This window comes from Papilio polytes, unplaced genomic scaffold, assembly GCF_000836215.1.
Source record: "Papilio polytes unplaced genomic scaffold, Ppol_1.0 DF822067.1, whole genome shotgun sequence".
Lineage (NCBI taxonomy): Eukaryota > Metazoa > Arthropoda > Insecta > Lepidoptera > Papilionidae > Papilio > Papilio polytes.
The window spans coordinates 5,294,967-5,319,858 of record NW_013527137.1 but is presented as its reverse complement, the minus strand read 5'-3'; the positions used below and the strand labels follow the sequence as shown (position 1 = coordinate 5,319,858).

General features: G+C 33.8%; 1 protein-coding gene across 1 annotated transcript in view; it reads left to right on the top strand.

The window, feature by feature from the left end:
* Positions 1 to 6,405: 6,405 nt before the first annotated feature.
* The window catches only part of LOC106107301 (suppressor of cytokine signaling 2), a 24,082-nt gene continuing 5,595 nt past the window's right edge, over positions 6,406 to 24,892 (top strand). Inside the window, exon 1 of the mRNA XM_013288104.1 lies at positions 6,406 to 6,834. Within this exon, the coding sequence (XP_013143558.1) occupies positions 6,816 to 6,834 (19 nt within the window). The 5' untranslated portion in view covers positions 6,406 to 6,815. The remainder of the gene's footprint in view (positions 6,835 to 24,892) is intronic.

Here is a 24,892-nt window from a genome sequence, read left to right as displayed (position 1 = left end):
ACAGTCTCATGATTTCTTTGTGTGGTTAAACATGTCGGAGCCCAACACCATTTTTTACGGCTTCATGACCTCTTCTTCCACTAACACATTTTTATTCAAGGACCTGGGTAGCTTGTTTATTTCTTTATTATAAAATATTATAATACAATTAAGTTTAAAATACAACATAGACTAGAACATGACTATATTTTGCCCAAGACTTTAAGACACTCAAGCACTGGGCCTTAGAGAGCATTCAACGGACGCCTTGTCTGTAGTATCAAATAGAAATACCTATTATTGAATAGTTTGTTAGTTTGTACTTCCAAGAACATAGCACTTGATAATGTTTACATCTTTCCTTTATGAAATCTTGGAAGCATCTAGAGATTTTAAAGATGGTTTGTTCTTGGAGAACATTCTGTAATAAATTATCAATAATATTAAAAGTGTCGGGTTTAAGAAAATTATAAATCAATGAAAATCAGTATTAAAAGCGGACGCACATTTTTACTAAACTATCGCATGACTGTTGTGCGATTCTCGATTGTTTCAGCCAATTCAACTGTTTAGTTGGACAATTAAAAATTGAATAGTCAAATCAAAGAGAGTGCATATGCTTAAAGAGATCATGTAATCTAATTACGTACGATTTAAATCTACGCAATAAAGTACAGATATTACAAGATATTCGTCTCAACTATTCCAATTATCAGATTAGATAAATTGCTTTGTGTTTTAATTGGTTTTAGGAAACGCCCGTCGTCAATTACCTGCATGTTACCAACGAGATATTGTTTCTGAGAAATACAAAACAATAATATTTGATGTTGTTCGCGTAAAGATAAAGAACGAGAACGTAACATTATCTCTAGATATACATTACTCATTGTGATTAGAAAATTTACTTGCGTATTTCAGTTTTATCATTCACGTAACTATACCGATTTCCTAAAACTTACGATCAAAATAACACCAAAAGTAAAAACTAGATTTTTCCTCAATGCTATTTTAAATTCCGTTTTATGCTTTTAATTTCTTACTTAATAATCACATATTATTGTGTTCGCTCATTTGTTTTCTTAATTATAGCTGTCTGTACTTCCCTACATTAAATTAAAAATGTATTATCACGTTCCGTTCGCGGAATTTCTCTAAAAAGCTTCACAATATTTTCATTTCACTTATGATTTCAATGTATTAAGTACATGATGTTGCTCGCGACTCCGTCCGCCGGAATTTAATAAATAGTAAAAAAATATAGCCTACGTTACTCACAGATAAACTACCTTTCTAATGGTTAAAAAAATTATAAAATCGGACCAGTAGTTTTTACCTGAATCGAATACATATAAAAATTCAAATCTATTCTCTTTATAACATTAGTATAGACTAGCTATTTTCCTGCGACTTCATCCGCATAGAATTATAAAAATTTCATTTTATTGTTCACTTTTGTCAAATTATCAATTGCATGTCAAAATGACATGACATGATGTCAAACCATGGCAACGTTGCTTCTTGGTCTCTTTCCCTCATTAGGGTTTTTATCCAAAATATTTACCCTTAAGTTTAACGGCATAAAAATATATATCCTACAGCTTGACGTAATTGTAGGGCTTTTTATTAAAAAAAAAGTTATTCAAAAATATGCTGTGATTGCTGACATCTTAGGCTACAAATAAGCGCGTGTTTACGCTTTATTACATTAGTATAGAGTATAGATAGTATAGATACTCGGAGACGACATGTAAGTACTAATTTAAAAAAGATCCAGGCATCAATCAACATTAAACTAGAAACGGTATTTCAGCGGAATTTCATGTCTATAATAAAGCTTCAATCCATTGCCCTCGAAATGGACGCAATACTGGGCCGAGTTAATTTATTAGTTTGCGAGAGTTTTCTCGGAAAGCGTTTAGTGTTGTTTCTAAATGTGTTTACACAATAAATCTAAAGTGGTTTCCTTGACGGCCATGTTGTTTATGATAGAGGTTAAAAATGTATAAAGTACATTGTATTGTATATATATTATAAAAATAAGCTTTCACCGCTTTGTAATTTAATCTCAATATTAAATCAGAGTTTATTTATTTACTGTCCATACGTTTTCAATTCATTCAGTTTTTTACGTCATTTTACAGTCAGATGGCGCTAATAAAAATATAACTGGCATTTATTTTATTTCACCTGATCCATACAAAAAAATATTGTTGTCTCTTTTAGGGAGAATGAGCACAGATAACATAATCCCATACTATAGTAAGTAATATTCTACTTCTTCGCACACATTGATTAGTAGCGTTTGTGCTTGTTTAATAGTAATAAACTTTTTTAATAACATTGGTGACCTGCTCTTCTAAATAAAACATAATATTTTGAAACGCTTTGGAATACGAAAATAGATGTAAACACAACGAGTACTGCTATTACGGTAAAGAATGTAGAATTATTCTAAACACCAATATAAAACACGTGTTTTAACGCGTTCTGGGAAAAAATCCCATTGCAGATAAACAAGGGGAATTCCTGTGAAATTTGCGGAAAACTCGTTGTAATTTTTTCGTTTGTTTAAACATTTCTTAAAACTATTCACATATCTATAGTCTGGCCTCATTTTTGTTTATCAAACATCAGTCTTCATCTTAATATTGCGTTAGAATTATTTATAGTTATTAGATTTATTTGGGTCTAAATAACTTGAAAACACGAATCTAGTCATAATCGTCTAGTCTAGTTGTATTTTAAATTTAATTGTATTGTATTGTTTTTAAATTAGGATTACATAAAGTGATATAAACTGTCATAGATAGAAATGAGATTTTAATGTAAATTTATGTTTTAACTTAAAAATAAAGAAATAAAGATACACCCGCTCCACAGGTCCCTGACTTAAAAAGTGTTAGGGGAACAAGAGGGCGACACGAAGATGTCATAAAAAAAACTTGGAATACATCGGAACACATTTTATACTGCTTACATTATATTAACTTCCAATAAATCACCATATAAGCATAAAGCAGATAACTTAATTAATTACCATACGATAAGCGGTTTCCTTCCCCTGAATATTCGATGTTCAAACGATTTAATTAATTTGCTTTATTCATACACGTTTCTTACCCGACGTTCTTACGGTGAAGGAAAACATCGTGATGCAACCTCCACATATCGGTGAAGAAATTCAAAGATATGTGTGAAGTCAACCAACCCGCACTTGGCCAGCGTGGTTGACTATGGCCTAGTCACCCCGTATTAGGGTAGGCTCCGAGCCCCTCGGTGGGGACATATAGTGAGCTGGTGATGATACACGTTTCTCTTTTTGACGTCACGATTTTCGAATATGCATTTTATGACCACAGACATTTGTACGCACGAATATTGTTTTATTAAAATGTAATTTACAAAAGCGTGAAAGTTATTTATGAATTTATATAAATAAATAAATAAATACGTTTTCAGGTAAATTAAAGTTGACAGTTGAATTAAGTTTTTATTATAAGTTTTTTACTGTCATAACCGTAAATTATGATGTGGCAACATATTATAGGATCTTTATTGTTGACTCCGCTTCTTTATAAGAGATAGAAAAGGAGACAACACTGTTATACAGCTGAGAGTCACTTTAAAATGAGCTACTCTTATACTCAAATAATCCATTATGCCTGGTTTAAGTTTGGCCATCACAGTCGGAAATTACAACAGTCAGTCGTAGCTAGTTTGCGTTGCCAGTAGATTGCCAGTCCAGTTATTGAGCGCTATTGACCAACTGTTCTGGCCAAGTGTAAACCGCGCATTCTCTCCAATTATAGTTGGTACTTCAAGTACGAAGTAGTCTATACTAATATTATAAAGAGAAAAGATTTCTGTTTTTGCTAAAATAACTTAAAAACTACTGATTTTTGTATGTGCTAAAATAACTCAAAAACTACTGGGTCGATTTCAGAAATTCTTCTACCATAAAAGCTACGTTATCGCTGAGTAACTTAGGTTTATACTTTTTGATTCCACGTAGAGGAAGTAGCGAGGAACAACTAGTAATCAATCATATTATTAAGAGCTATTCAGAAAGTCATAATGAATGGCGCCAAGTTTTAACGACTGTTGGGCAACGGTAAGTGCCCGCTTTTGTTGTATGCCCGTTGACGAAATATGGCGGATGAATGCTACCACATGTACACCATCTGGCCCTATTTCCCCTACGTACAATCACGTACATAATAACTTAAGTTTTTTTTTGTTCACTTACGTATTTAATTATTTTTCCTAATATTCTTGTAACTACCAAAAAACGCATTATCACCCTTCATTTAACTTGGTTATTGTTAATCTTGAGTTGACAAATTATTTTTAAAGAATGGTGTGCATTGTCAATTGAAGTGTTTTTATTACCAAAGCAAATAGATCTAATATGCTTATATTAGTTAAAAAACGTTAAAGCAAACGATGTTTTATAAAATATAGCAATGTTAATAGAAATAGACGTTCATTGTTTTTTTAATTCATTATTAAAACTTGAATTTCAATATCCATTCAACAATTACTATTGAAAAATACCATTGTTTGTTCTTTCTTCTTGCTATACTTATTTGTTATTCTCATTACTTATACTCGGAATTTCTCAATAGTATGCATTGAAGTACTTATGAATACAAATTTACACATAACTGGCTTCTTTCTTTGTTTAAGTTAATCTTAGAAACGCATCTGCATATACATATAATAAAATTGGAATGTCTGTTTGTAATAACAAAATAATAATTACAGATTTCGGAAAAATGAATTTGCGTTGCCGATAACAAAATCGCATTTAAACATTTTTTTCTGTCTGTCCACAGACCGTTTTTGTTCTGGGTGATCTCCGAAACGGCTGGGCAGATTTCGAGCGGAATTTCACTGGCGGATAGCTGACATAGACGGGCATATTATAGGCTACTTTTTATCATACCATTGCGTGGACGAATACGCGGCAACAGCTAGTCATGAATAAAGTTTACGCGAAAACAATTTCTTTACGTTTTTCTCCGCGACTGTACATAGAGAGCATGAAGAAACTATCATTCGGGGAAGCACGGCGCATGTCACACGCGTCGTATTTCGTAGAACACTCGATTATCTTGATTCCTATTGATTGAGGACCAGATGGAGAGAAAATTGTCTATTGTTGAGTACTAATGCAGATGTAGCGATACAAAATACGAGATAGTAATATAAAAACATATTGTTGTTAACTTTCTTATTATAGTATTCGATGTCTGCCACACTCATAGAAGTTTGACAGTCATTAAGGTATTCTTTAGTTAATATAGCTGTTGCGTCACTTTTTCCGCGTGAAATTAAGAAAAACTCAAAAAGGGAGTGATGACGTATGATAGAGTTATTTGGAGGACAAAAACCTGTCGCGCCAACCCTACGGGGGTAGGATGAGGAGGAGGAGGAGGAGGATGATGATGATGATGATGATGATGATATGCTACATCGATGTTGTAAATATCTCGAGATATTTATTAATGTGCATGACGTTGATCATTGACGTTTTTCGTTATTGTCACTTTGCAACGTTATTGCAGATTACGTAAGAGAAATGTCTATTACAATTTCCTTATAAATATATGTAAATTAATCTAAACATAACGTAGTACATATATCCTTCATATTGTTATAGTAGATCAAGTTTTATGAATCAATTATTTGCCAGTTCAGTTTTAAATAAAAAGTCGAACTGTTCAGATAAAACTGAGAGTCTGTAGTTGGCTTTGCTTTCATGATGTAGAAATTAATAATTATAAAACATATAAACATCTACATAAATAAACCTATACAAAGAATACAGGTACATGTGTAAAAGTAGGTACTAATTGATGTTTCTATACGCCTGTGTGTGATCAGGAATTATATTTAAAATCGATAGTTTGGAGCCGAGTTTTTAATTGATTGCGTTCTTAAAGCTGCACAGGTAAGTTACCCATTTATAAAACAGCTGACGAACAAACAAAAAATAGGTACCTACAGGTAGTATCCTAATGTGAATGAACTCTCCGACGTACTTCATGGAAGGGTGGAACTTTATTCGCTACCAAAGTTTACCGGTTAAAGTACTACAAAAGGTCAATAGACTGTCTGCGTGTCGATAGTTCTTATCGTGGTCACGAGCCACCTCCCATGCCGGCTGTCGTGCTAGTGCGGCTGCAAGTTTTATATAAATTAGTGACAATGCCTTGGTGTAGTTCTTAGAAGCGCCAAGGTTGGTAATTCTGGGAAGTGCGGGCGCGTTGGTGACTCTAGCAAAGCGAGGCGACGATCGCTGCGCCGTGGCCGTGCTGGCGAGCGGCGAACGGCATCCGAGCGCGAGCGAATAGCGCTCGCCTCCCGCCGCGCCTCGCGCCCCTCACCGCTCGCCGCTTGCCTCCACCGACCGCCGCGCGTGTTTACTTCATGTGGCGCGTCGCGCCGCTCCAGCGTCAGTCGACTTTCGTACATGAAAGGGGAACTATCGCTGCGGCGACTTGACTCGCCGAACTTTCACCTCCCGCGGCGATATCGTTATTTGTGATAAATACACCACATTGAGTGAAATTGAATGTGCGCGTTCTTAGAAACGGTTTCTGCTACGGCACGCGGACGAAGCGCCGCCGGCGACGTCGATTTCTACAAAATAATTTCTCCAGTGCGCTCGGCTTCTACGAAACTGCTTATAAAGAGTTTACCGAGAAGCGCAACGGCAGTAAAGTGGTTTTGAGGAAATATTAGTAATTATAAGTGGAACTGTGTGTTTCCGTGTTTTGTTGTTACCTACGGCTTTTACATTGGATCCCAATCACCCCACCGCTCCTCCAATGGTGGTCAAACTACCAGGTAAGATTCCTCTAAGATTACCACTATGCGAAATGTTTACTTAAATGTACTCACACAATGATAGCGATTTTATGACAAATTAGTTGATCAGCATGTCACAGCACAGCCCTATCAAACAACTATGTAAACATAATTCAGACTATACGTAATGGCGCCAAGCGACAAGCGATATCTTTCAGGTCTCCGGGTCATTCATACATACCTACTTTGTTTACATTTATAGTACGAACACGCTACGTTATACGATTGTAACTAAAACACCTTTCTTACATACAAATAATCTACTAAATCTGAAGGTCTTTTAGTAATAAAACACAGTTAAAATAGCTGCTCTAGGACCCTACTGGACGCCTAGTAAACTAAGTAAATCGAAATTTTGTCCTATCAGTCTCGAAAACTATTTATTAGGTGGACGGTCAATTTGTAGAATCAATTCTTGAACTATTTATCCAACTGTTATTAAATAGAAAAAACTTTAGGCACATTTACAGTATAATGTTACAAACAATTATATCATACCTCCTCCATTATACATTCCTTTTGATAAATAGAAGTAATCGGAGATGTAAACCTGTAAGGCATTCTTTGCCTCAGCAATAAAGAGATAGTCTTGTGCAAAAATGAACTTTAAATTAACCTCAATAGAGTACAAGCTCGTACACAAATAATCAAGGGAACATCAACCTCTAAATATAAACAGTCGATCAATACTAATGTTAATTAATGTTACAAATTAAGAAATAAATATTATCTATGGTATATTATAGAAGAATTATAAAAATAATTATTATTATAGAATGGTTATTTTTTACTTAAAGTCGCTGATAACATTTTCTTATGTTATGCTCATTGCGTTGAAAATAAAAATGAAAAAGTCCTTTAACATTACATAAATATTATCGTTCAAAACGAGATTGAATTTTCTCAAAGTTAATTAAATCTCAAGCACAGGGAGTAGATTATGCGAAACTGAATCTTATTTAATGACGAAAAAGTCTTCTAAGAAATGTTTTGTCACGTTTTGGATTGGATTTGGATGTTTTGGTTTTTAATTTTGTGAAAGTTTGACAGCTACTCACAGTCACCACTATGTGAGTCAGTGTAATCATACTAATATTGGATGGAGGGACTTTTTTTTTGTGTTTGTAGCCTAGACGGCTAAACGAATCTCGATAAAATTTGGTATAGATGTAGAGGATAGTCTAGATGAACCATGGAACAACTCTTTTGTTTTTTTTTTTAATTTTACGCGTGCGGAGTCGCGGGCGTGAGTTAGTCTTGTAATAAATGTACACTAAAGGACAACTTAAACAACCGTTCGATGAGTATGGCTTTAAACAGATAAATCAATAGACAGAAATATAAGCAAATAATAAATTAAATAAAGCAATTTTGTAGCTTTTCTCGAAAGCTTTCAGTCGACCTTGAATTCTGTTATTTCATCGAACTGTAACATAAAGCCACAAACAGCTCCAACAATATTATTATTTCACGTTAAATTACATTGAATATTCAAGATTTCAAAGAACATTTATCGTAAAAAAAACATACAGACGAGAGTACCTCCTTCTTTTGGGAAGTCGGTCAATAATATATTACGAATACTTGGTATTTATCATTTTGATAGCTAATTGTGTGTTAAATGTATAAAATACAATTTAGATTTTTGATAATGTTGCCTCTCTACGCATAATAAATACATATTCTTTGACGTAGTTTATGGAAAGGCTACTTTATCTTATAGGTCAACATATTGCATATGTTTACACCACAGGCTCTTATCAAATAATTGAACTCGTGCCGTATAAAACGGGTTCAAATCCAACGGCACAACCTACACTTGAACTACGAATCCACCGGAGGGCATAATATTGTAAAAAGGGATTGTGATAATCACCAGCTCGACGACTGCCTCACCTCCTGCAAGTGCCACTAGGCACTCTAGACACTAGTCTATCAGTGTCAACTGAGTCCAGTCTATAGGCGCCAGCGATGCTAGCTGCAGATGTACCCGTGTGCACCGTTATTGTTCCAAACGCGAAACTGAAACTAAAAGTGTCCCCGTTCGTTAGAGAATATGACACTTCCGTTGTGTCTTTCGCGACGTCGGATTAGCAACCACTTCCGAGGACCTGAACTCGCACCATTAACCTTTTTCTCCCGCACACCTCACGGTAGACCCCGCGCCCGAGATTCGAATCTACCCACTAGTGCGGGAGAATAAAAATACGCCCGGTTACCCGCATTTAAACGAACCCATACGATCTGTACCGAACAGAAGTCTTGATAAATAACTACGGCTTTCGGAATATTAAGTGTAGTAAGATCGTAATATTTGTACTTAGTATTAGATGAAAAAAATATTTTGATACAATTGTGTCGACAGCAGAAATGTTACAAATGCAATAATTTTGCATACTTTTTTCTGGGTTAACATTATTCATTTTCGCAATGGGCCGCGTTGAGTACCCCTGGCTCGGCGCTCGCAGACAATCGTACATTGTTCAGTTTACCGGGAACATCGGAGGTAAATCGTCTACCGGGAATCGACATTGCCTTTGTTTATCCACGAAGGGAAACAATGGCGTTTTTTGCAACGTTATTTTAAGCATCAAAGAGGCTCTTAATGCAATGTCTATTGTTAATGTTTATTGTTCTATTACGCTTATAGTTTTCGCGGAATCGCCTTTACATGTTAATGTGTAGATAACCCGGCGTGCTATTGGGTCATTGATTATCATTTGTACGCATGAATTGATATGAAAGCCTAATATTATGTATTATCTTCTATATTCTACGAATTTACGAAGTAGATTAGGTAAGCCCACGAGACGGATGTTTTAAATATTGTTCTGGAACCAGTAGCTTTAAGTTGACATTATTTTATAGTATTTTTTATGGCAATTGATGTTTTGTTTTTTTTTTTGAAAATAGAAAACGGAATAATCTTGCTTTCCAGCTATAAACTTTTTCATCGATAATAATTTTTTGTCTTTTTAAAATACCGTTAATCTCATTTAAAACAAATCAGATTACTATATGTACATTTAGAAATTAAATAAATATGAACGGATTTATTAGCGAATATTCTTTTTGCTACACGCGCTTTTGTCGAGAGCTGAGCTCATTGCCGAGTTGACTTTGTTTTAGAAAAGTTAGTACAAATCTGGTTTACAGATTATAATGTTGGGCTTCCACTGTCGGAATTGTGTAAAAGTATATTATCATTGCTCAAATTCACATTTTAATATAACTTTGTGCTGAAATTATGCTTGCAATTTGTTACAATGTTCTTTCGGTAGTATAAAGTAGGAATCCGCCACAAAATGAATCGCCATCTTTTGTTCTTAATGACTCAAATAAAAAAAAAATATCGACATTTCAAACATTGCAAATGGTCAGAACATGGTCCGAGAATTGTTTATTTGCGGAGCTATGCTTTGCATTGACCGCAAAAAGCGCCGACAATTAGGTCGATTACAGAAAGCTATGAGCACCAATTAAACTGTTCATTCTTTATAGTCTATTGTAGATATTTAATTAAATAGACTACTTTATTCTTTTCCATATGGGATATGTTACACGACCGTCTTGAGAGACATAATAGACATAAATAGTTGACGTGCCGAAGGTTGGAACGAAGCGATTGGAGACATCGTTTCACGTGCGCATCAAAGGAATGGAATAAGCTGCTAGGGTCAGTGTTTCCATCCATATAACGTGGGTGCCTTCAAGAAAAGGGTGAATTAGTACTTAAGTTAGTGCGTACCATCTTTCGACCACAGGACAACTTAAAATCATGTTGGATCGTGGTCAAGCGTTAGTTTATACGTATTAAAAAAAAGAAACTGAAAGTTGGGGTATAACTGTGTTGACCATATTTGAGTGAGTTAAGACCAGAGTAATGTTTTGTATGTATGGAAATACTACAATTTTTACAACTAGCTGTTCCCCTGCCACTTCATCCGCATAAAATTATGAAAATTTTATTTTATTGTGTACATGTGTCAAATAATCAATTGCAAATGTCAAAATACCAATTACCTTACTATGGCAATTTTGCTTCCTTGATGTTGGCAGCAACTTATGGTCTCTTTCCCACATTCGGGTTTTTTTTCCAAAATATAAACCCCCTATGTTTAATGGCGTGAAAATATATAGCCTAAAGCATGACGTAAGTATAGGGCTTTTTGTTAAAAGAAGAATTAATCAAAAATATGCTGTAATTGCTGACAACTTAGGCAACAAAGAAGTGTGTGTTTACAATTTATTATAATAGTATAAATGTCGCGAAATAACTGACAGGGTGTAATGACCTCGCTATTGATTTGACGTTTCTCTGTTTACTTCATTCGGGCGTTGGATTAAAAATATATTTACATGATAAATAATTCATTATTTACAATTGTGTAAAGATAACTTTATGTTGACAGTTTTATGACATTTATTTTTGTACTGCACTAAAGGCTTTCCTAAAACCACTATTTTTAATATCGGTTTAGTTTAGTTTTACTGTGTATTTTAACAGTATTCCACAAACGAGCCTATAATAGATTTAATCTAGAGTTTAATAGTAAAAGTTACTTAGAATATCATATTTATAGTATACACGTAATATTAAAATTGCAATCTAAACTTTTTATCTGAAGTTTTCATTTCATTTTACATCCATTCTGTCTTAATATTAAAAAAGGATGGTTATGCAAAAAAGGTTACTAAGTAAATATTAACTACAATTTTACTATGAATTTTATTAATAAATTGTCTACAAAAAATCTGATTTAATACATAACAGGTGTATGTAATCACTAGAATTGACTTTCCCCCACCAAACAGTTGGCCACGGGTCCCTGACACCGATGGCTATTTCTAGAAACTCGTGTACAATAAAATATCGTTGGCTTGATTACTGAGGCGTAGGTTAACAACATACACCGCGGTATAGGAAATATTAAGTTAAATTAAGATTTGTATTTAACTTTTTTATAGAAATACAGGAAAAAAATATTAAATAGTTTTTATTTCTTGTAAATAAATAAATGATATTAAAATGAAATACATGTTTCAATTGATGCATAGAATAACAGGAAATCGATTAAATAAGGGTATGAAAAAGGCAGATATTCGTTCTGGGAGGGGGCCTACTAGGAAAATGCGCGTTGGTTCGAAACGTCAGAGCAAGGTGGGATCGCAAGCGGGCAGGTATGCGTATTCTGAGAATGAGCCGAGTCCGTTTTTGCTCCTTTTTCGATTCAAGTTTACCGAGAATTGAATGGCCCGGTGGCGGGCGGGCCTACTCGGAACTCGTAATTAATCCATGGAAGCCTCCGACCCGAGGGTTGTTATGAGAAATCGTCAGCGTTATGACGATTTTTTTTGGTTTTGTACGAACATTTGCATTATCATTTTGAAAATTGTCCGCTCGGGTTATTGTTCGCGGAAGGACCGGGTGTTGGAGGTTATGTATGCGATTAGACTTTATGCACGCCCGCGACCTCGCCGACGACGGACGTCGCCGACACGCAGGACCATTGGACTCGCTTCGCGGAACGAACTAAATATTTCATTAGCACCTCGCGATGTTTCCTCGTTTATAGAATACACAAATAGGAAATCATTCTTAACGTACTCAGCATTTAACGTTACGGTAGGTTTCAATAAAGTAATAATAAAATCCAGCGTTACAAATCCTGACATTTTTCTGTGAGGTTTCATTTTTCTATTATGGTGTCTATTTTGTTTGTTTAATAGTAATACGATTATAAAGATTAGGTTTATGGTTATTATTCCGCCTTTTCAACGCTACAAGACAATGAACTCTTGCGTTTATTTCTACTTCTTCTCTTCTTAAAGTGCCTCTCCGACTTTAGTGAAGGTTGGCGGTCAGTTCTCCAAATTTGACTTTATCTCTTGCGAGGCGAAACAGTTGTTATCTTATAGTTATTTCTGCTATAAGATATCAACTAATTATGGTCATTCAATTAATTAACAGACCAGTACGCTGCCATTTAAAAAATATTTTATTGAAATTTATCAGAACGTAAAGATAAATGCCAAGCAAATATAAAATCCACTTGCTGTTTATGTCAAAATAAATATGCTACAAAGATATTCGTAATAGAAAAATCTTACTACGCTTTGAAGGAATTCGTTTTACGTTGTAACATTTCTTCGAAAGTAACATTTAAAAGGTGCAAGAAAATATTTTACGATATAATAAAACTCGTATAAGATTTGAATTCTTGCAAACGTTTAAAGCGAACGATGCTTAGCGAAATAAAGTTTCGATTTAAACTCTTTCATAGTAAGTTTTAAAATATATTTTATTCATCCACAGATAAACAAACAAAACCCCTGCCACGTTTATTATCAAGCTGTTTCTCTTTATAATTAATCAAAATCCCAGTTTTTACTCTATAAAGGCACAAGGGTAGAGCGTGGTTGGGCGATCGCCCAGGGCGCCGGACAGAATGGGGCAAAGGTTGCAAATTAGTCTTATTTAACCCTATTAAACCAAAAGCCTTGGTAAAAAACACTGTCGCAGAAATCTCGCCCTGGGCCTAGTTAACAGGCTTTAAAATTAATTTTGAAGATGGATAAAATCGATTCGTCGCAGTCAATTGTATGTACGAAGCGGCGTTTCGTCCGTTTTCCGTTACCATTTACCTCGTTGGGCTAGGCCAGGGGCCGGATAAACGTAAAAAGATAAAGCCGCTTTCCGAGAAAGCCAGCTAGTTTAAATTTCAATGGGCTACTGCGAAACGTCGGCAGTTTCGTCTAACGAACCGATCGAATACACCGCTTTGATGTTACTCAGCTCCACAAAAGTATACTTAATATCTACAGAAATAAAGATTAAATCCGTTTGACGTTTCAGTTGTTTATTTCGAAATTTCTCCTTTAAATCATGCATTCCTGGTACAGAAGGTCGTACGGTACGAAACGATTCCGCAAAAAATCTCCTAAAGCAAATAAATTATTCCTCTCACAAATGCAGCGTTTGTTCGAAAAACAATTCCTTAATACGTTCGTAATTTGTTATTCGTTTTCGCTTTCTATATTGAAATCAAAGTAAGCCGCTTTAGTTTGAAGCGATCATGATTTTTGTTTTTTTAAACGGATCTCATTGCTTTTATAGGCAGAAAGCATACAAATAGCCCGTTGACAGTTTGTAGTTTTTTTCAACGTGTCTCGTTGGTCTCGGTCTAATCGTAAAACTTTTTATAGTATTTGCGAAATAATTTATTCTTACCATGTCTAGTCGCGTGTTTCCTGCTAGTAATAAATTAGACTGCGGTTCAACGAGTATCGTTACATTAAACATTAGCCAAAAGTTCAATGCAAAGTAACCCAATTCCTATTCAATATGTAGGTTGAAATTTGATAGAGTTTAAATTTAGCATTGAAAGTTATCGTAATATTAAATAATAATCGAGGTAAGGTATTAGATCACTTTTATTCAGGCCGGTCATACGGTTACGCGTGCCCTGAGCCGTACTGTGACGTCACGACGTAGGTATAGAGTAGTAAAGTAGTACAATGAATAATGTATCACGCAACAATAAGTCACTAGTGACGTGAAACCCGTGAATGTAACAAAAAAAAACTACATAACCGTTTATAAATCGCCGTTTACGGGACAAGCATCAACAACAAATATATGTACAGTTTAAAAAGTGATGTGAATAAGACAAAATCTATGTGTAACGGAACGTTTATTTTAAAAATCGAAACGGCCGCGGTATCGTCGTTCCGGGAATCGAGGCGCGACGCACGGCCGTCAGTAGGGCTGCCAACATTCAATAAACGTAAACCGATGAAGACTGTCGAAAAGAAAAGTCGACTAGTGTTTTGTCCACCATTAACTAAAACACTGAAGATGTCGACCGTAACTCAATTTATACCATGTTAATTGAAGGAATTCGGTTCAAATCCGAGGATGTGGCAGCCCTAGATAACAGTCGACCGGTTGAATGTTCCGAGAACACGTGAAGGTTGCCCAGCTAAAACTCTTACATTGGAGAACGTTCATTGCAGACTTTATGTGCCGTGGCCATTACGCTCGGTGCATTATCCAGATGTACATGTCTTTACGTATAAACAGATTACTGGATATCTTACATGGTACAATACGACTTACCAACATCTAGTAAAGTGAATAACACTATCTTAAACCTACAGATATGACCTATATCATTGGGGCAACTTTTCTGTCAAAATATAACCGCAAAGAAGATAGAGAAAAGACTTAGAGCCTGTCCCACCACTAGCTGAAAGATAGCTTAAAAATTACGTCACTCAGATAAGGTCATACCGATATTTCCATCACATATTTTAGACGTTGGATTGTTATCAGACAATTTACAATTTGGTGGGACAGGCCCAAAACCAAGTAAATGGTCTAAAGAAAAAGTACAAATATGCGGATTATAGTGTTCAATGTAACATTTTTATTTTGATTCAATACTTAATATTTACCACAACTTTCGTCCATGGCTCCATTCGAATGGAATTTAAAAAGTAGCCCATGTTTCAGTCTATGTTCTACAGACGTAGTAAAAATTCATCCAACTTTCCCATTTATTAGTATGATAGTTTAATTCGAGTTGTGATACTATTATTCATTTTAACACCAACAACTTGGCAACACTCGAGCGTTGAGCTTTTATTGCTTGCTTACATTTAGGATTGAGGCCAATGTGAACATTAAAGTTTTCGGCGATCAATACCCTTTCTTAAATTTATTCGTTATGAATGAGTTTTCAGTAACCTGTTTTATCATTTAATACGTTTATAAGTAAAATCATCATATGTTGCGGTGGCGGGCCGAAATGTGCCCCCAATGGTATTTCCGCCATCGCATTGCAGGTCTTTCTAGACCCACCAGCATTTTATGTAATGTAATGTATACATCTGTGATAATCTTTTCGCACTAGCGAGAGGAACATAGTTTTCTTTGTCCGCACCAGCTTAAGTACCGCGTCGGGTCGATATCGGCCTGACAGTGGGCGGAACATTTTATGAAATTAAAGCTAACACCCAACTTAAAAGTGATGGGCAGAAACATGATAACTTCTAGCGCAACTTGTTTTGATGTATTTAACATAGACTTGTTATTTATTTAAATAAAGCAACTAGGATTATATTATATGCGAAATAAGAAATTAAAAATCATATTAGTTGTATAATCTTATCTCCAAACTATAATATACACAAAGTTTGCAAATATTAATATAAAGATTTGAAATTTATTCATTTTTCTCCGATATCTTACAAAGGCCATATAAATTATTCATGAGGTATCTGCGAGAAAAAACATATGAATAAGTGAATTTGAATTTTAATATGATAATAACATCTTTATCTGTAGACTAATGATGTTGTTTTTGTGTAAAGAATTTAGAGGTTAGAAATATATCTCAAATAAGCAAAAAATTCTTCCTATCACTAAAAACATAACCTAAAAAAATTGTAAAGTTGCTGCAAAGGAATGAAGCAGCAGGAATTTTTAAAAAAACCTAAAACATACCAGTCCAAATGTTACACAGAGTGACTAAAAGAGGAAGAAACTTCGTGTAAATTTTGTACGAGAAATCTATACTAAATATCTGTTTGTAACCATTAAGGCCGACGATCACCGACAATTTAAAAAAATAAATCTATCGAGAAAAGTCTGTCCAATCATGATTCTGTTCCACGAGACTTTAGTTAAAGGACTGAAGTTACACATACTAAAATATCACCAATCAAATCTTTGTATAAATCCTGTTCTATGCTTCCAAAGATGCGCAATCAGGTATAAGAGGGCCTTAAATGAGAACTAGAACGATATTCCGTTAACTTAAATTAATTGTTTCCAATCTTTCTCCAATTATTTAATAAGAACATTATCCCGTTACAATTGAATTAAAATTACGTAACTTTACTAATAACATGGTGATTTAATACTCTAATTTTCATTAACGGAAACCGCAGACTATTAATAATTGTTATATAATTATTGGAACACGTGAATATATTCACCTTTTAGGTACAATATTAAGGGCCTGTTCCACCAAATTGTAAATTATTTGATATTATTACCTTATCTGACAGTGACGTTTAAGCTATCTGAGCCTCTATCAGCCAGTGATGGGACAGGCCCTTAACAAATGATATTTAACAGTAGATTGCGTATCTATATACATTTTTTTCGAATTTGAACATGTAATTTTTTTTTTACCTATACAAATAGCGTAACTTATTTCTATTAATATACTCTAACAATTTCTTGTAAGAAATTAATAATCAGAATGACCTTTGTCTTTAGAAACGCGTAGGCGCTTTTCTAGAAAATTCTTCGTTAAAATCGAACACAACTAAAACATTATGTAGATTACGTTATTTCTAAACATTCAATTAAAAGAAATGAATCTTTAAAATTATTTTTAATTCTCTCAAAATATGTATCATAAATTCTTGCTATAACGATTATTAGCTGTTGTTATAGTTATTTTTAAAAGAAATTATTTAATCGGAAATAAGTTTAAAGGCAAGACTTTTTATTTAACTATTGACTGGTAATAATGTTATTAAATTACGCTACATCGATAAGAAATTACCACTAATTTTTTTACCAAAAACTTGCTAATAATGGTAATTTTCAAATGCAAACAAACAAACGATTCGAAATTTCTCTAATTACATATCTAAAACAGCCACCAACTATAAAACCACAGAACATAAAATGGTACACAAATGTAATATAGATTATATTTATCCATATTTGACCTTTTTCTTTACAATTACTTATAACAATGTTAGCGGAAATATGAATCAGTCCAGTCTTGGAAAAGTTTATTCTCAAATGTTTGTAATTAAACATTGACTTAATATAGTTTGCAATATGAATAACTGAATATCCGTTTAGAGGATGACCTAATAAATGAACCAACCTAATATAATGTAAACGTGGATTTCAAGCCGAAACACGTATCTTTCAAACACAAGATGTATGTCCTCCCTTTCATTCATAATGAAAATAACAAAGATAGCAATGTATAGTGGCAAGTTATACATTCGTTTATCATTTTCAAAATGTCATTTCAACGGAGCAAAGATTTGGCAATTCATACAATAACATATGGCATACAATAACGGCTACTATTTTCCCAACATAATTTAATACGTTGCATACGAAATGCAAACATATTTTACGTAAAACGATTCAAAATATGCTTCTATCTCCAAGTAACCGAAGCCGTGTTTCTATTTTAAGCGTTAAAGGCACGCTTTCCACAATTCCGTCTGTAATGCATCAAACACAGCCATAAATATGCTGGACTGAACCAGTTTTTACCGCCACAAACTGGATTTACTTTGCAAGAGTTTCACTTTTAAATCCGCTTCGAAAACCTAGTTATTATCTACACATATTAAAGACTTTTCAGTTAGTTTGTCCCATAATTGTGTTAAAAAAATTATAAACTGAGCGAATTACATTAACCTCATAAGTTCATCATACAAAAACTACCATTGTTTTATTACCATAAGTAATAATAATTTTATTACCGATGTGATTGGATTATAAGTAATGACGTAGACTTCTATTACGTTAATAAGCTCATCAAATAGATTGGCAGAGATATAATCGATCAGCTAATAAAGCCCGTCCCACATAACTACTCTTTTAAATTATATCTATTCAGCGACATATACCGATAGTATATTTTTATACTAGTTTACTGGAAAATGTGTAATCCATCTTGCTTATCGTCAGAAATGTGTACTTTACGATATTCTTCCACCGATGAATGGTCTATTCAAAAATATTCTATGCTCTATAGTAGCGTTGAAGAATTCGTTTATAGATGTTGCGAGGTTTATGTATCTTTTTTTTAATATTAAAGTGAGAAATAAAAACTTCAGATATCAAGTGATATTTCTACATTCAAGGAAATAAATAATATTTAGTACGGTTATCATTTAATTGTATAATTAAAGTTACCATGAAATTCCACTGCCGATATCAAATTACTTATCTCTTTTTTCCTACAAGAACGAAAGAGATGGCAATATTTTTATACACTTCGATAAGGTAAACCCGCAATTAGATGAATCTCCGTACAACAAAAATTAATCTAATTTACAAGGAAAACGTATTTCAACGTGAAACAATTTAACGAGACCGCGGACAGATAAATTTTATAAAACCAAAATAGTATTCTACCTTCAAGCTGTACATGTACTTTGAATACTCTAAATTGAATCTATTACCATTGTAATAAAGTTGATATTTGTCTGTATGTTTTTTAAAGATCCATGCAAGTACCATCAAGCTTATCTTTAATGCCACGGTAACGTGAACTTAATGCATGGTTCTGGTTACTGAGTATAAACATAGAGATAAAGTTTTTGACCATTTAAGACAATTAGGAACTATAAAAAAAATATATGGGTATAGTAAACGTTTATTGTTTGACAGATGGCTGAAACCATTATCTAAATATTGTCTATTAGAAATTATTAGATTCAGTATTTTAGAGTAAAAGAAACTTAAAAAACTAAGCTAAACATTAATTTCCGCCCACACTTAAGACTGTAAGACACGATAGGTTACAAAATGTCAAGATGTCTATAATCGTTACACTGTTTATCCTCGAGAAATTAATATAACCTTTTTTTATCGTCGATCCAAGAGCATTCCGATATGACATCACTAGCCACGCCTCCGAGAAACCTCCAGGGTGAGTAAGACTTCACTCTGACCTCAGCATTCCGATGACCAAATCTTTTGGAAGCTGTTTTCCTTTTAATTTGTTATTTTTTAACCGTGTTGGCTTCCTTGTAAATTTTTCTCCAATGATGTGTTTGACTCTCCAATAATTTCGATTACTTTATTTTGAAAATGTCTAAAGAACCAATTAAATTAAAAAGATAACAAGGAATTAACCTTTTAAAATAACTTAGGTCTCATGTATTCTAATAATATAAAAACTTGCTTATTAATCTATGATATTACAAATCTTTTATATATGAAAATTAATTTCTTATAATAACAGGAATACATTTTTTATATCTTGTTAGATATAGACTACATGATATTCTGCTAATTTCTATGAGAATTTCTGAAAACCAAATGATGCGTCCACCGGTCCTTCTCGGAATATGTTTTTACAACAACTATTAAAACGAATCGTATATTTTTTGCATCAAATAAACCTGTATAGAGTTTAAAAAAAAATAACTAAATGTTTATTATTCGAGGAATACGAGTCGTTCGCAATTTTATAACTTCGTCTGAGAATAATTGGTAATTACATCGCTTTCGTACTGGGAAACTGATTTATAGTTTCATTTTTATTATACTTGATTGATGACCAATAAAACATCAATCGATTGATTAGAAAACATATCGATTTAAACGATTCAATTGTTTTTTATTGATTGATATCGATTCTGTTTTGTTTAAAAATAACCTATCTTTGCTTCTTAGTAATTCTTACAGATTTAAAATTGGAAATCCCATTGCTAATTTTAATTCCTCGTGATTATTCTTAGATTATAGTTTTTGAAAATACATATTCTTTTTGATGGCCAATAAACACTAATTAAGTTGATTCAAAATAGATTTCGGTCAAAGAAGTTTCGTAATTGGATTGCTTTTTATATCGTTAATTGTTATCGATTATACAGTGTTACGTTTGGCGGGAAGCTCTAGAAAACATTGCTTTCTCAGCCTTTCCAACAAGTTAGAGAGGGACAACATGTTATTGTACGAATGTTTCACCAATAGAAACCTCTGGATTGTAGATATTAAAATGTACAGTAAATAAACTTATAGATTCTTTACGTACATCCTTCTTTACAATGGTTCATAATTGTAATAATGTGTTTTGTTTTATTTCCCTTGTTTTTTTTTCAAGATTGTTTGTAATTGAATGACGTTGGAGTATTTAAATTTAAACTACATCATCTCTAATCTTTGAAGGAAAGCAGATAAAGTGCATTGAACTACAAAGTGACATTGACCAAAACTTCGTTCGTCATTTGTCATTGATTTAAGGGATAAAATATTAAATATCACTTGATATCTCTTTATATGTTTGACCATAGCTTTATGTGTATTGTATATTATTTCTTTTTTGCTATTGTGTATGAAAAGTCATCTATAATTTAGGAATTATCAAGCAAATTAGTAATCAATTGCGTCACATGTTTCATAGATTAACAAAACTTGGTATTTTTATTAGTTCACTAGCTTTCGCCTGCGACCCCGACCGGGTGGCATTAAAGAACAAAAGTAGCCTATGTGTTATTCCAAATTATCATTTACGTCTATGCCAAATTTTATTGAGATCCGTTCAGCCGTTTAGGCTACAAACTCTAAGAAACATCCATCCATCCATCTAAACTTTCGCATTTATAATATTAGTAAGATAACGACGACATATTCAGAGGTAGAGGATTAGATTGGCTTTCACACCAGTACCTGTTTATCGTGAAGCCTAGTACTCACCCAAATAGATAATAATAGTTACATCTTGATTATTAAATATGATTGAATTTCTTCTTGTGTATATAATTGTCGGAGATAAGCGCAAATTGTCGTCAACTGTACTCGATGTACGGATAAGAATAATGAAAACGTGGTGAATGATGAAATCGTTCCGCGTTTCCATTCGCGATGTGCGTGACTGTACACGTCGCAACGTAATCAGTCGCCGCGCCGGACCTCGCCTTAACGAGAAAACCTCTTAAGAAACCTTTATGTTTTGAGATTTCGACGAATTGACATATCGCAACTCGAATCCCACTCACTTTGTTCCACTTCGCTGTTGAGGTGTTCAAAGAAATATTGAGTAAGGTAAAGATAAGCGTCTTATTACATCAAAGCATTTTTAAAAACAACAAGACGACTTTATGACAAACTAGCTTTCTCTCGCGACTCGGTCCGCGCGGAATCAAAAAAAAAAACAAATTCAAGTAGCCTATGTATTCTTGCAAACTACTCTCAACATCTATGCCAAACATCGAAATCCGTTCGGCCGTTTAAGCTATATGCTCTAACAAACATCCATCCATCTAAACTTTCACATTTATAATATTAGTATGATGTATGATTGTAGCTAGGTCACCAATGTTAAATAAATACCTAAAATCAAGAGCTGCGTAGACGTGAAATTGTAGATTACTTTCCAGTTTAGTTATCATATATTTAGTCTTAAAGCTAAATGTAAATAATCTAGTATTATCATATCTATGAAGTGTAACTTGTGTAATTAATCAACTAGGAACCCCACGTGATGTAAACAATAAAATGCATTACGGCACTTGTGATTCCCATTAGCATGATTACGACATAACGCTTGTATCTTTATGCGTGTTATTAATTATTCTGTGGCTAGATCCGCGCTTCCTGTCACGTGCGACGGCTCTTGCGGTTTGACATAATTATAGCGGGAGCGCACTGTTGTTTTTTGTATCCATAGACATAGATTTATCTTTTTTTCGATTCAAGTTTAGAGACTAATCATACTATCTTACTTCGTACTAATAATATAAATGAGAATGATTAGGTGAATGTTTGTTAGAGTTTGTAGCCTAAACGGCTAAACGGATTTCGATGAAATTTGGTATAGATGTAGAGGATATTCTGAAGAACACATAGGCTACTCACTTTTGTTTATTTTTTAATTCCACACAGATGAAGTTGCAGGCGAAAGCTAGTTTTGAATAATCGACAAATTTTAAGATATTCATTAAATGGAGATAATCTTGTCTGTGCCGTTTACGAAATAATCTAGGTTTTGCTTTCTTTAGCTTTCAAATGAAACCGCACATTGCGTGGTATTTGATATCAACACTACTATGAATAGTTAATCTTATCAGGTAATATAATCGCGCATATCTTTTCTACGAATGACATTATTCATTAAGGTTGGAACAAATTCTGAATACAGCTATTTCTCATTAAATTTAATTTTCTTCAGTCTTAACATAAAAGTGATACCACCTTTTCTAATAACTAGCAATCTCCAGCCCACGTTTTATTGAAATGTGAATTGTAAATAACATAGAAATAACGACAAAAGCTATTCTGAGAAAGATATCGTCACTCAGCTGAGAATTTCAAGAAAACGCCTTAGTAACGATACAAAGTAAATGCACAAGGTCCGACTATAATACTGTGTGGGTGTGTTTCCTTTGCGAGAATAACTACGGCTTCATTTCACTCTATTTCATAAAGTATTGTACGTTCAGATATTTTTCTATTCAAGGTTCCTATAACAAAAGGCAAATCTGTCTTTATATTTACCTCTGAGAATCTGAACAATTCATTTACGAGGAATATTGTCCTACATTTACCTTGCCTTTGTATTTAAAAGTATTCAGTGAAATTATGTATTTAAATATAAGAATTATTTATAACTTCTTTTGTTACTGTTAACCAGTTTTATTATCTGTTGTTTAAAGTTTTTACGGGCAATTAAAAACGAATTCATCGTAATGGAACCGTGCACATAAATCGATTAATTTGCGATTAGTTTTAAAACGAGCACAAGGCAATTAATGCATATGAAACCGCGGCCATGTTTTTTTTTGCTGTTTTATATTTCGCGACCGGTCCAACTGCCACGGATCAACACTGGCTTGTTTACTGCAAGTTTTTCCTAGAACAACTGTTATGGCACAAACCATAAACATCAAGGATGATCGCCTATGGATTATGAAATGTGTATTGTATTATTAATTTGGTAGCAATTGCGTCATGTCAAAAGGCGGGAACGAGTGATTTAATACATGGCACAGACTAAAATATGAGTAATGAATTCTATTTTCACGTCCAGCGAATGTGAGTGTTTGTTTTAAATTCTTGTATGAATACAGGTTGTATGAATATTGTTTATAAGAAAGCGGCGCAACGCTTGATCATCGGCATACAGGAACCGTTCCTATAACCTATCTGTCAATGTCATTTAGAAACAGGAAGCGCGCCATTTTGGCGGGTGTTAGCGGTTGAGTGTTGAAGTAAATTACGCTGTTACAATTTTATTAATGTCTAAAAGTACGTAGGTAATATTGGCAAAAGGTAAATTTCAGGCATATATAAACTAAGTCAGGCGTTATATTACTAGTGTAGATTATCTACAGTAGACAGTACTCATGTAGTCCACTTTCCACGCGCAGACGCAAAACAGACATAGAAATTATTGGAATGAATTCCGCGAATATGTTCATAACAATTTCGACCCTCCCGTTAAATAAAGAAGTACCGAGAACAACGGTATCGCAATATCGTATTGAAATCGGAGTGTGCCACCTTCCACGAATTGGAGATGACCTCCTAAATTGTCTTTAATATCTGACCACATCTATACTCGAGACGGAAATTATTAAAAATAGTGAGTAGTGACCAAAAAGAATTCTTTCCGACTTTGTAACAATTTATATAAATGTCGAGAAGATATGATTTTGCACGTAGAAGTTTTCTTTATTCAATAAAAATCACTTCTCCCAGATATTATTATTTACACTAAAGCGGTAGCAAATAAAAATACAAAAATAAATCTTATGTTACACGCAGCTGCGTAAGTAGTACTAAAAAGTGACGGCAGATGTTCGCCTGTGAAAGCGACGCGGGCGCAGGTACGGGATTCCGAGAACGCCAAATATAATCGCACTACGTGGAACACGCTCTCAATGGCCCGTTCGAAATTCGAATGCGCCTCGATGTTTCTATGTGTGTGTGAATATTTAACAGAAAGAAATCGATTCGTATTTATCAAATAGTGATATCGATTTTAATCTCAAAAACGATGACGCAACGAAAGGATTATTAGCGATTTTCACTTAATTTCCTGATTGCCAGCTACTGTCTTGTGTAATTATATCAGAAAAGATTAATTACGTTGATTTGATCAACATGCTTTAGGATTCCATAATGCATGTTGTTTACATTTAATTCTTTATATTTTACTTTAATTACTAAATAGTTTTTCACGTTTACATGAATATGATTTTACCAGAAATTCAATTAACAGTTAATATTTTTGAAATTGACTTTAAAGTATTTCTA